This window comes from Podarcis muralis, chromosome 15, assembly GCF_964188315.1.
Source record: "Podarcis muralis chromosome 15, rPodMur119.hap1.1, whole genome shotgun sequence".
Classification (NCBI taxonomy): domain Eukaryota; kingdom Metazoa; phylum Chordata; class Lepidosauria; order Squamata; family Lacertidae; genus Podarcis; species Podarcis muralis.
The window spans coordinates 13,284,891-13,298,985 of NC_135669.1; the positions used below are offsets into that span (position 1 = coordinate 13,284,891).

The 14,095-nt window shown below is 41.0% G+C and overlaps 1 protein-coding gene and 1 long non-coding RNA gene across 7 annotated transcripts in view; both read right to left on the minus strand.

The window, feature by feature from the left end:
* Positions 1–4,817: 4,817 nt before the first annotated feature.
* On the minus strand, positions 4,818–5,711 carry LOC144325663 (uncharacterized). The gene is made up of 2 exons (XR_013390878.1): positions 5,644–5,711; positions 4,818–5,499 (listed from the first exon to the last, which is right to left on the minus strand). It is a non-coding gene; the product is annotated as an uncharacterized LOC144325663 (long non-coding RNA).
* A 141-nt stretch (positions 5,712–5,852) lies between these two features.
* Positions 5,853–14,095, minus strand: part of CDON (cell adhesion associated, oncogene regulated) — a 122,307-nt gene continuing 114,064 nt past the window's right edge. For all 6 annotated transcript variants that reach the window (XM_028708445.2, XM_077919567.1, XM_028708447.2 and 3 more), the window contains 2 exons: positions 9,546–9,799; positions 5,853–9,028 (listed from right to left, as the gene is read on the minus strand). In XM_028708445.2, the coding sequence (XP_028564278.2) occupies positions 8,865–9,028; positions 9,546–9,799 (418 nt within the window). In that variant the 3' untranslated portion in view covers positions 5,853–8,864. The remainder of the gene's footprint in view (positions 9,029–9,545; positions 9,800–14,095) is intronic.

Sequence of the window (14,095 nt, forward strand, 5' to 3'; positions counted from 1 at the left end):
AAGGAGGCTGGGTAGTCTATCTGGAGCCCCAGGTCCAAGAAGAAGTGTGGTAACCAATGGACTAATTTCCCAGTTTGGAAACCCCAGTGTGATTGTATCATGCACCCATTTCAGGGCTTTGCAAAATTATTTTGCTCCTTGGGAATGGCTGTGTCCATCTCTTGCGCAAATACAAGACAACTTCTAAGTCAATGGCTATAGGTAGCTGTTGGAGGTGAAGAAGATTCTTTTTTTGGATCTAGTGGGGAACCTGTGACTCTCCAGATGTTTTGGATTCCAACTCCCATCATCATTGACCTTTCGGGATGGGGCTGATGGGAGCTGGAGTCCAACCACACCTGAGGGCCACTAATAGTCAATCTCTGGTCTAATGTGGTGACAAATGGCCTGAACACCAAGAACAAAAATGGATGGGCCACTGGAAGAACGCTGCACTTATTCTGTATAATTGGACGGGAGGTTGAGCAGTTGCAGATTGGAATGCTCCTGCATATCAACAGCACCTTGAATGCTGAAAGTGAGAGAATCTCCTACCAAGGTAAGAATTCTTGTCTTTTGCTAGGCTGCATTAGTTCTTCTCTACCCAGAAATTTGTGGGTGGGAGAGAGGATTCACCCAGGCAGTTCAACCCCCACATCCCACTGCCTGACATGGTATGGTCCAGGGAGAAGGATAATTTTAAGAAGTCTCTTGAGCATGTGATGTGAATCACCCCAAAATTCATATACCCAAGAACCATGTGCAGAAATCTCCACCCAGTCAGAGCACCACAATCTTGCCAGTGGCATCATCCAGACTTTGGAACAGGCACCCAGGGTCCCACTCAGCAACATGAGCAGGCAAGTTGGCATAAACAGAGGACTGGTTTCCCATAGCTTGAAGTGAAGTGAATTATACACATTGATGTCTAAAAAGTGTTGTCACTGTAAGGCAGTAGTCCAAAATTACTTTACTGCACCACAAGCTATTACTAATGATACCCCCCACCCCTTTTGTCACCCTTGGGCTTTTTCCTTGGGGGATAGAGTTTGCCTGAAAAGACTGGAAAATTGTCTAATCCAGTCTGGAAAAGTGGAGCTAATAATTGCTCTACAGACAAAGGATGTAGCCATGGCTCTAGGTTGCTTTCAAGTCCTTCTTGCAGTGCCCTTAAATGCTGCCTAGGTAAGTTCTGTGAGTGCTGTGATTCCTGCTTTAAATGGAGATGCCAGGGGCTATGTCCATGTCTCATGGCTGCACACGCACGCGCACACACACACACACACACACACACACACACACACACTGCCACCAAGCTGTGGCTCAACACACTGGCTATTGTTGCGATGAGTTTCATCAGTCAAACAGCATCACTCCCTTGGCTGATTTCAGCTTACGAGCTGGCTACTTTTGCTCTTTCACTGTTTCCAACATGTTGTGACCTTTGAATCTTCTGTTCAAGATGGAAAGGCTTGTACATTCATTTCTGACATATACCTGCCCTCCCATTTATTTATTTTTGCTGAAATCAACACAGTCATTCCCAGGTGATTTATGGTGGTCCAAATCTTAGCAGGTGGAGGAGAGGCTGAGCTGATGATCAGGGACAGAGGAATGGATTGAAGAGCCAGTTGTTTGCTCAGCTCATTGTTGAAATGAATGAGAAAGGGGGTGGTTAGGGGCACACATGCTAACAGAAGTTCTGACTGCATCAGATTAATCCCTCCTAGTTTTAAATCCAGTGCCCCAAAGAACATAGGATGTCAACAGCTACTTTAACCATAGGAGACATTCCTTTCATTGTCTCCCAAGAGGACAGTCAGAAAAACTGTGGGAACTGCCAGCCCCACAAGCACCCACCCAGTCTCATCTGCCATGGAATCCCTGCATCCTCTCATCTCTCATTAGCGACTTGCCTGGGCCAATAAAACAGCAGCCCTAAGCAACTGGAACAATGAGACTCTTCAGCAAACAAGGCCCAGGCAAAGACCCAGACATATTGCCCCCCCCCAGCTTGTCTATGGGATCGGTGGGAGACGGCATTCACTACCCAAGCAATCTGCCTGCTTGCTATCACATTTCTGTACACAGTGCATTTTGTTGTAGCAACCTCGCCACCACAACCACACAGACATTCTCTTCTAATATCTACACCAAAGAAAAGTTTGTGCCTCGGTCACTGGAAGCCCAACTCCTGCGTAACCAGTTTCTCTGCAATTAAAAAGGCATGCCACCACATTTTGCATTATTTCCACCTTTCTGTAAGGTTCCCTAGCCCAGAAATTGGGAACAAGTGGCCATTCAGGTCTTGTTGACTCTCTGTTCCCATCAACCCCAGCTAGCATGGCCAATGGTCAAGGATGTTGGTGGGTCACAAGTTCCTGATCTCTGGCCTGAGTCCAACAGCTCCATGTAGCTTCAGCCATTGTCGCTGGGCTCCAGACTTTGTGAAGATTCCTCTCCTTTTAAGGGTTGCATTAACACCAAGTACTGCTTTTGCTCATCATTGGCACGCAGCTAGGAAATAATTCACAACTATAGATAGGTAGCCGTGTTGGTCTGCCATAGTCAAAACAAAAAAAATTCCTTCCAGAAGCACCTTAAAGACCAACTAAGTTAGTTCTTGGTATGAGCTTTCGTGTGCATGCACACTTCTTCAGATACACTGAAACAGAAGTTGCCAGATCCTTCTATATAGTGAGAAGGTGGGGAGGGGTATTACTCAGAAGGGTGGTGGGAATGGGTGATTGGCAGATAGCTGAGATGAGCCTGTTGACGACTCTTAACGACTGCAATAGGTCTTACAGGAAAAAGCAAGGGGTGAGAAGGTGAAAAATGGCTTTGTCATGTATAATGAGATAAGAATCCAATGTCTTTGTTCAGACCAGGTCTCTCCATGGTTTTAAGTTTGGTAAGCTGCTGAATTGCAACTCATTACCAAACTTAAAACCATGGAGAGACCTGGTCTGAACAAAGACATTGGATTCTTATCTAATTCAAATCACAGGAACCCACTCTTAGGATCTGGATCAGGGAACACTTTAAAAGCAGGTTCCTTCAAGGAATCTTGTTTTGGGGTATATGTTGAGGCTGCAACATCCACGGTCTCCGTAGGCCATGACAAGAAAGTAGGATTCCATTTCCTACCTTCTTAAGAGCGATCATAGGATTTGTGGGACATATTTAGACAGGCAGAACAGCAGCTCAAAAAGTTGAAACAAGGAGATAGGGGTGTGGCAAAAGTCATTGACCAATTATATGAGGATGGGTGGGCAAAGGAGTGATATAGAAGCTGTGGAGGCGTCGCTGCAGGTCCAGTTTTAAGGCAGTGGCTACTCAGAGATAGCTGGAGAGGGGTCTCGTAGGGAATAGTGAGGATTTCTAGTGTAAGATTTTATAGACAAGGCAGTCTGACCAACTGCAGGAAGCAGTCTTGGCGCAGAGCAGTTTCACAGGCTGGTTTGACTACACTACACTTTCCCTTAGAGCAATCTAGGAGCTTCTCAACTTATGTCCTTCTCTTGAGGTAGTGAGGAGGGAAGAATGCTGTAGCATTCAGGTCCTGCTTCCAAGCTTCCCCCAGGCATCTGGGTGGTCACTATAAGAACAGGATGATGAGCAAGATGGGCCCCTGGCCTGATTCAGCAGCTGGCTTCTTATGTATATTGATTCATCTTTATAAAAACACTTCTAAACTTCATTGGGGGCCCTTTTCAGAGTTGACAGTTGTGGAAGATAACTGAAATGCCGCAAACATTAAAGGCCATTTAGACAGGTAACACAGATCCACAACAGGCAATATTAAAAATACACAAGGCTTGGCAGCATACACGTTATGTGAAAAAGGTGCAGTTTGCTTTTTGTCCCTGAAATGGCATCCAATTCCACAATTATTACAAGCCTGTTCTGTCTGCTGGAAAAACTGGTCCCCAGAGGAAGGCAACCATAGCAAGCGCTTGGGTTGATATTTTATATGAAACCTCCACAGCAGTTTTAAGCACCGATGTGGTATAGCAACAGCTGGTTATGGGATGGCAGTGGCAAACACATGGAAGCACTGTAATCCTCAAGCGCAGCTTTCCCTCACCTGGTGCTCTCCAGGTGTCAGGACTATAGCTCCCATCAGCTCTAGGCAGCACATCCATGGTTAGGGAATATTGGGAGTTATATTTCAATACTTTGGAACAGCACCAGGTGAGAGGAGGCTGACCTAATGTCACCATTTAAATAAGGTGTGTGCCAAATAGTGGATTTGAAATTAGTTATTATTTGCTATTATTACTATTCCAAATGTATTATCAAACACCAATTTAAACACCATAAAATAATGTATGTATAAACTTATGTATAAACTAAAAAACATCAAACCTATAGAGGGCAGCAAAAAAATAACCCAATTGATCTATTGGGTTCAGTAAAAAAAAAAGCTTGGGGAAATAAAAAAGGACTTCACCTGTTGTAGGAAAACTATCAGAGTGGGTGCCAGAGGAACTTTTCTGGGGAGAGCATTCCAAAACCAGGGCACAATTATTGAAAAGGTCCTGAAAATATCCCCATGTGTCCCGGGTAAACACATAGTATACTAACCAATCATTTAATTTTATGGTGCGCAGGTGTGTGTGTGTGTGTGTGTGTGTGTGTGTGTGAGAGAGAGAGAGAGAGAGAGAAAGAAAGAAAGAAAGCAAAGAAAGAAAGAAATGTTGTGTGTACTACTACTAATACCAAAATAACAATAACAAAGCACCGTTAAGCAGTTAACTTACTTGGTATAGCACTTGGAAACCATAATTCTGGAGAATTCAGATTTAAACACTGGAGACTGAAACACCAGACAGCAATTGTAACTATTACACCAAAGCAGCAGCATTCTCTTTAATATTAAAAACAAGGAAAATCCTGCCCAAACCTACATCATTTAAACATATGTACAATTTTCTTTTAAAAAAAAGAATATTACAACTTTTAAAGGAAAATATAGTGTATTTTTTTCTATATGATACAAAAGACATGCATCTTTAAAACCATTTATTTGCAAAAGAACAAGAATTACAAATATTAGAACGCTTGCTGCTTAGACAGCAATACTTTATTTAACCAAGTTGCTTTTAAGAGATTGGAGGGGGATAAGACCTTTTATAATGAAGACCAGTATCCCTTAATCTGGTACCCTTCAGAAGTTGTGGGACTCCATCAGCTCTAGCCAGTATGAACAATGTTTCAGGATTATGGAAACTGTAATCCAGTAACATACAGAGGGCATCATGTTGGGAAATGCTTCAGTTCCATAGGCAGGACATATGCCATCAAGAAAGTTGTTTAAAAAAAAAACTTGTCAAAGCTGAAGTGGTTTCCCAGCACTGGCTCCTTATATTGAAGTAAGGAGGACAGATTTCAGTGGGACATACTTCCAATTTTGTGCTTGGACTTACATACCAGCTAGTGCCATGCATAACATGGATAGCTGTGGTATAATAATATATCGCTGCATCAGTTCTTGCCATTTTAAAATAGTCAGAAGCCCTTCTAATAAGTCAGAGACCTTGAGGATGAACAAAAGGAGAACATCTAACCTACCACAAGCCAAAATTGTGCATTTTCTTTCTGCTTTAACATAATCTGCATCTTACCACAAGGACACATGTCAGATGCCAAACTACTGATGACAGACATGAAGAATTTGTCTGTGGCAGTAATATATTCTGATCATGAATTTTGTATATGAGAAATATGCTAAACACTAAAAGCATGAGAATGAATGTGGAGTTTAGACTTCTACTTGCTTATTTGGTTCCAAAGCTCTGTGAAGACATGAGGAGTAGAAACATTGAGAAGCTAGCATTCTAAAGTTTTTAAACAAGATGCTGTAAGTCTCATGAAAGTGCTTTATGAGCCATTAAAAAGTCCCACAAATTTATTGTGCTTAATGAATTTGAAAAGGCAGTGACAGCTTAAGTGGATACCAAGTAGGAAGGCACATTATTATCCATCAGTACATGCAAAAACAAGATTTTCTTAGGTTTCCTGGCCAGAAGTCACTAGTCAGAATCTAATATGATAGTGGGCACTGAATGAGCAGGTGGATCAGAGAAACTTGGCCACTTGTCTATGCTTTGCAAGGTTCATAATTACACACCTATGATTGAGGGAAAACTCACAATCCCCCTAAAATATAAAGGCAATATATAACTTTTATAAATAAAATACAATAAAAAGGAAAAACACTTAAAACAGTGTCACACAATATAAATAAAGCAGTCCTTGATGAGATTCTACTACAACAGATTACAAACTCTTTCCCAGCCTCCAAGTATGACTTTCTCAGTTCCACATCGAAAGGCTCATGTTACCTGCCTGGACTCTTTTGAACTGAAGTGGCCTCGTATGACAGAGAAGGTGCCAGAATCCCTTAAATTCCCACATCAAAGGTACTCTGACATTCTTGCTTTTTGAAAAGGCATATATAATAATTGTCTCCAAACCAGCTGGGACTTTGCTTCCACCAGGTCACATTCGTTTACTAGTTGTCACTCCCCCTCTAAGGCTTTGAAAAGTAATTTCTCAGAAGTCTCCAGCCGTTAGTTTAGTTTGGAGATGAGCAGCAGAGATGTTCTGTGGGCCTAATTATAAATTGAATCTTGTTCTAATTTCCTACAAAGGAAGGGGTCCTTGCACAGTAACCCAAATAAGCACTGCAAATTCTCATTAGGGAGCCTTATTTATAAAATTATATAATATACATAATATATTATATAAAATAATCGCACACTATATACACACACAGCATTTGACAATTGCTGCAACAGATATAAAAATACAAAGCTTGTTTTTATCTCGCGCGCACACACACACTCACAAAACACACAAATGTTACTCAGTATGGTACATTGCACCTATGAGCACCTCTGCTCTTCTGTAAGGGGCTTGCAATTACTATTCAGTATAATTGGCCTTTCCTCTATTCCCCCCCTCACCCCTTCTTCAAACGGGGCGTTTCTAGTTCCTGGATCTAGCTAGGAAAATGAATTCATATTGCCGCGGGGCAACTGCAAATATAGTGTTACGTGCCTCCAATTCGTGGAGCTGTTTTACAAGTGTAAGTTTGTTTTATTTGTGCTGGTTAAAACTGGGAGAAGGTGGAAATATGCAGCTAGCTTTGTGACGTCCACATTGTGCCCTCAGCTATTTCTGAAGCACAGGCACCTTTCTTAAAGATACATATACAGGTGTTGTACAACTTGGCTGCAAGTCTGACACAACCATTGAATAGTGTTGGGCGCTGTGGGGCGAAGCAGCTATTTTGTACTCCAAAAGAAGTGAAACAAGGGTGTTAAACATTCTGCATCACCCCAACCCTGACTGCCCTGCTTTTACACCTATTATCCAAGTTCCATGAAGATACACAGAATAATCATGATAATCTTTGGGAAGCTCCCCCTCCCCCCCAAATATTTTATTCAAGTTGGCAACCCTGGGAAGGTGTAAGGCAAAGGACTTGAGTCTGAAGCTGGTGCCTAAACCAAATGAACAAAATATTCTAGAGGCCTTACATTCTAAGCTTGATTGTGTAATGCTCCAGTGTATTTATAAAGCAGCCAAAGCAGAACCCTTTTCTGGACCAACTTCTGGCAAAGGGTGAGTTTGTACGACCTATTTCATAGAATGTGTTGCTAAACTTAACTACCAACAACTAGCACTTTTGTCCCCAAACCTCTCTCAATACTGCTCCATCTTGCGGAAGTGACTAGTTATAAAGGTTCTAACTGCGGATTAACCAGGACAACTATTCTCAACTTCCTCCATTCTGGCCATTTCCCTCCTGGTGTTTACCTCTCTATTTCCTTAATGTGGACCGTGTATGAACTTATTTACCCTTAAAGCAAACGCCAGAAACACACATTTGAGGGGGTGGGGGGGGGGGAGATAGGAGGGAGCCATTTTCAATCCAGAACAATTTTGATTGCTTTCCTAAAACACTGACATCAAATTCTCCCCTTGCTTTTTTTAACCCAAGCATCCTACAAAGCCTTTCAAAAAAGCTCACCTAACCCAAGTAGAAAATGTGCCCTGTACATTCTCCTTGATGCACAGGACACATGACAGGAACATCAGGAAACAAATCAAAACACTTTAGAATGGCAACAAGGGGCGCCGGTGCAAAATACCCATGCTCAACTCTTCCACCCAGCAGTAAGGGTTACATATGTGTCTGCCAACCATTAATTGTTACCCATGTTGTGCCTTTCACTATCTGGAACGAGTATGGCAAGAACTCCACACCTTAACTACTACATTCACTTAAATGAGCCTCTCTTCAGTCCTGCCGTTTTCCAACAAGTGTTCGCTAGCACTGACTGAGAACCAGACTTCCATTGCAAGTTCCATGTTTTTCCACATTAGGATGTTTAGAGTTAGGTGGCAACAGTTCATTAATATGCTGTAACAATTTAAATTTCCATAGCCAACAGTTCATTCTGTTTTCATTTGCACTGAACCATCCTGTGGAGTTATATCACCAAATTGTAAATTATAAACTGAAGATCAACTTGGATCTGAACCAATCCAATAAGTACTTCTGCTAAATGTTTGCACTATAATGAAGCTGTATTCTTCCAATGTCCGTGGAAAACATTTTAGTAAGTTTCCTGTAATGACAACATACCTTCAGATAGTCACAATGGTGTTGTGCTGGGAGGGATGGGAAGGAATTTCTCAAGACATAAATAAAATGAAAAGGCAAAAGGCTTTCTTAAAAACATACATTCATAGGACACTACACCAAAAAATAAATAGCATCTTTTATAATTAACATCCTGTTGTAAGTCTCTTTCAGCGACTCTGCTGTGCAGTTACTGGCTTTAAGTGGGGAGGGGAAGGAGGTCAGTTCCTTAAGTCTCTTGTACTTGGAGCTGTCGAAGACTCCCCAAACCATCCAACGTAACGCCATTTGAAATCCCTTCTGTCTTTTCATTACAGTCTTTTGAAAGAGGCTGGAGAATAAGGGGGCTCCAGCTTAACATGTGATCTGATGTTTCCAAATGTGCACTGTGATCTGCAAATTAAAAACACAGCTATTATCATCTAGTTGTCTATTAGCAACTTCAACAACCATCCAATTTATCAAGAGGCTTCATACAAGCTCCAACAGGCTGGGAAACAAGACTCCTATTTGATGAATCATCAACATTCCTCCCTCCCCCGCTGTCCTGCAGCTCTTCTATCCTAAGTAGCTAGTTTGATTAATCTTAGTTGCTGAAACACAAGATCACAGCCGAAGGTGGTCTTGGCAGAGATTTAAATAAATTAGCACAGTGTTTAAAACAATTTAGTCACCACAAATAATCCAAGGAGAGTACTGGATGAAATCCATTTTTAAAAAGGAAAAAGAAGCCTGCAGTTTAAGCACCACAGCACCAAATTCCATAACATGCACAGGGAACCACAAGAAGCTTAAGTATTTAATCTCAGTCTGAGTTTGGTTTCTGTGCTAAATTGCTCTGATTATAAATAAAAAGCAACTGCCTCGGAGGCAGCTATATATTTCCACAATTCCCCAAATGCTGGCGTACCTTCTATACAATCTGTACTGAGTGGATTCACATTTTCTTGGTCACAGGAGTCCTGAGGAGATGGGGGATCCACTTTCTCCTTGCCATCTTCCTCTGCCTCAGCGTTGCATCCGGGGGTTGTGGACGCTAAGCACATCGCAACCATCATATGATTCAACGGTTTCATTTCTAAACTGTCCTGCTGATAAGGTGCTACGATGGGCATCACAGCTGCAGGGTTGCTTCCAAAAGTGCCACTGGTTTTAGTGAAGCACCTAGAAAAATTCAAACACGTTCATTGAAAATGGCTCACTATAAAGTATACTGTAAATCACTTTGTGATGCACCTTATAGAGTGATTCATAAATGAAATAAACAATGTTTCATTACCCAGCTGTACAAAATAGAGGGTTTATTTATTTATTTTTTAAAAAAGACAGCTCCCACTAAGTGCTCTCTTACACATTTTTAAATGGGGTATTTTTTTGGAAATATAAGAAAAAGAACTTCAATATCAATTTGCTCTTTCAATTGGTAACTCGACCTCTGTTAAAGTGCTGCTGATAGAGTGATTACATTCAATATTGGATTCTTCAGCATTGTAAACTTAGAAAGTGAGAACATGCTTTCTAAGCCTTCCCAGAAAGAATCTTTGATAATTCGCTCTCATTCTGGATTGTGAAAGACTAGTCAAGCAGGGAAGGAAGTCAATTCCTTATAGCGGAATCTACTTAGCCTTTGAACAACAAAAAAAGGCATCTTACAGCTAAAATCCTTTGTAGACATGCCCAGAGCTAATCCAAAGTGTTGGGAAACTGCCAGTGCTATAAATGTTTGCAGCTGGAGAACCAGCTTCTAAGGACACTGAGGTGGTTATCAACTTGCTTTTTCAACTTTCAAGATATATGCTAACAAGTACTTAACTATATTATTTGTAACTAAACAAATGAGAAACCAAAGCACACCCATATCTATTTAGGACAGGCATATGAACTGAAAATCTGGGACACAAAGCATGTGAACAATTAAAAATATTCTCCAAAACTATGATAGAAGTAGCAAAAATATTTTGACACTGTACTTCATCCTCTCACATATATACATGTTTACAGTGATTTAAATTAAACCTTTTCTTGTTACAGGGTTTATTAAGAGAACTTGAAATAAAACATAGAAAGTATTCTTCCACCAAGTAGAGGAACTACTGGCATATACATTCTTTGAATTCATTCACTTTTCATTGACTATGGTTTGCTAGCTCTCCATAATTATCTCCTAGGAAGAAGATGATTAACATGAAGCTCTGTCTTAAATTATTCCTTGGCAACCACACCACTTATTCACAATGGCTGTCAAAATACATCCTAAAGCTACATAATATTTAGCTTTACAGACAGAAAGCTTATTATGTGGAACTTTCTTTAGCCACAGAAGCAGAATCATAATTAGAAATGCTTTGTTATTTATACAGTGCCAACGACGTGCTTTGCACTTTACAGAAGCAACCAAAAAGTCGCCCTGCCGCAAGTAGCTTACAATCTAAATTTCATCATGATGAGAGACAACAGAGCTAGGAGAAGGCTAAAGGGGATGAATGGGAGCAGATGGAAATACAGACAGACTGTGTTTTGGCTTGTGATCAAGATTAAGAAGTTAGGGCACAGGATTCACAGAAGAGGTGGATTCAGAGGAGGAATGTGAATGGAGAGAGAGAAGATTCATTTCACAAATCAAACACTCATATGGACAAATACAACACAAGCTGCAAGATTCTTATTTGCAGGATATTTAAAATGTGTCTCAAGTTAACAAGCCATCCTCTTAATTTTTTAAAAAACTTCCAGGCTCCCTTAACCTTGTGCATAGTGGAAGAGTGTCTAGACAATGTAGCACAGAGTGGCATATATCTTTCTGCGCCGTGTGAGAACCTCTGCACTTGAACAAATGGATATTCAAGACCTTAGCAGGAGTGCTATTGCCCTTTCTCCATATCTATATTTTCTGTCAAGACAAGGAACTGAGCTGCTGCTTGCACAAGTTACCAGCCAGGGTCTGTCTATGTCTTCCAGCACTGCTGGATTATTCCAGGAAAGAAAGTTCCTGTCGCATAACTTTCCCACAACTATTTCACAATCCCCCAGGAAGGTCGTAGCCCACATCTTGAGACCCTGAGAGTTACCCCAAATATGCATTTGTATCTCCTACATTTACCAACTAGAGGATTATTTATTCCATTCTATATGCCATTAGGATGCTTAAGCACTGTCATTTTCAGCTAAGACACAGCACAACTCTACCAAGTTAAAAAAACCCTGATGCTGCATTTACACAATTTACATACAGAAGTCACTTTATACCTCTTTATGTCTGAGCTTTAAAAGCCAGCCAGAACAGGGAAGGTTATGTCTGTCCTAGAATGAGGCCGTAAAATGGACTGCATCACATCAGACTACAGGTGGAAAGATGCTTTTGAATGCTCGGCTAAAACCTCCCCTCATTACAGCTAAGGGTTCTATTCCTGGCAAGGCTTTTAAACCACTATGGGGATCATATAACAATGATACCTATAGTCTCAAGTTTCTATCTTCTTAGAGGCCATGCTCCGCATCTCACTGCCATCATAGGTCCAGCAGGATACTGCATACTTGGCTGCAGTGTCTAGACTCTGGAACGGTCTTTGGGAGAGTCAACTGGTCCCTTCTTTAATGCCATTTATGTGACTTGAAAAGACTTTGTTCTGCCACATTTTTAGCTTGATTTGAGTAATTCAAACCTGTTGCTGTATATTTTTAACAGTTCTATTATTGGTAAGTTGTTATGTTTTGATTTACAGTTGTGAGATGCCTTGTGGGTTAGGAGTTTTTATAAATTCTGCTGCACGTGTAAACCTAGCCTAAAAATATTTCTGGAAGGTATGCAGGCTGAGACTTCAATGGAAATCTAGAAGGGAGTTCCACATCTGTAAGGCAACAACTAAGAACCTCTGTTTAGGAGCCTTTGCTCTTCCAATATATAGACAAAGTGCTGGTTTCCAAATGTATATTTAAATGCGCATATCAAAACAATTGCAACCTCAGCCCTACCTGAGCAATCGGATCCTTCCCATATCCTATTGCAAGAATCACAGAGATTCCCAAAAAGAATCACAAATGCAGACAGCAGAGGCAAATGCTGATGTGCACACTGTGGTCTAACCATAATCGTGAAATTAACTCTCCTTGTGTATTTTTAACAGAAGACCTGTAAAATCCGACTTTTGATAGTCAGCATAGATCTACTACTACATTTTTGTCTGATTCTATTTGAAAGGATAGTACATTTGCTTTAAAATTTGCAACGCAGAATGGCTTGAATGCTGGGGGATAACTTTTTCTTTAAAAAAAACATTATTCGCTTTGTGCATCTAAAGTAATAAACTCATAAATACGCGACTGACTCAAAACACAGGCAACTATAAGTAGAGATTGTGCAATCCTGGGATCATAGTTACATCAGTCTTTGATTAGAGAAGACTGGGATGACTGCACCACACTCAATACTAAGAAAAACTGACACCACAGAACTGCTACACAGTTCTACGGTACAATCATCTATTTTAGAAGCTGTGCTTACTTAAGCTGACAGCAAAGGAATTAAGAATGGCTCCTGACTAAGCCATTTAATTTCCGCTTGTTTTACACTGAAGGGCAAGAAACTGGCTATATTCTGGAATGAACAAACTTAAAAATGTTTGCATGAGGGTTTTCCCCTTACTCCACAAGCCACTAAGCTCAAAATATACAGCTGACACAAGGAGTGCTTTTTATCATCTGTAAAAGAGAACTATTACCCCAGGTGTATTTAAAACAGTCTGACCAGGAAAACATTAGCATTGATCCACAAATGTTGAGTTTGTTTGATCTAAGGGCCCAGAGGGGTCAGCTGTGTGCAAAATAAGACCAAATTAACCCTGGTAATCAACCAGGGCATTCCACGTGTCCCCTGCAGACAGACAGTGGTTTCTCGCTGACTACGGTGTGCAATGTTTGCTAATGGAAAGTTGCAAAAATCAAGGGTAAGACTAAAGAGATGTTGACTGAACCTCCCTCCCACAAGATGTGACTTCTCACTCCTGCCACCATGGAACCCAGAGAGTCACTCTTGAAATTTGATAGTCTCACTAGAGCAGCCTCTGGTGCACCTAAGTCTCACTAGATAGTCTCACTAGAGCAGCCTCTGGTGCACCTAAGGGAGTTGCAGTTGAAATGAGAAAGCCAAAGAATTCAGGGGCATGGGCAGAGATGTTTGGCAGCATACATGGTGCTCTGATACGCCAACTAGTTATTGCTGTGGTCATTTAAGAAACTTGGGGGGGGGGGTTGGCACCTTTTACAAAAGAGTAAAGTGGAAACATCTAACAATGATAATATTATACCCAATATAACCTCTGCTTGAATTATCTTTATTACTAGTTCTATCTAATCACCCAGTTTCTCTTGATGCGCACATGCAGTTAGCTTCTTTCAGAATATTGAAATTGTCTGTTGCAGCATGAAACTTTCAGCCTAAAAATGATGAGCTTGTAACAGCTG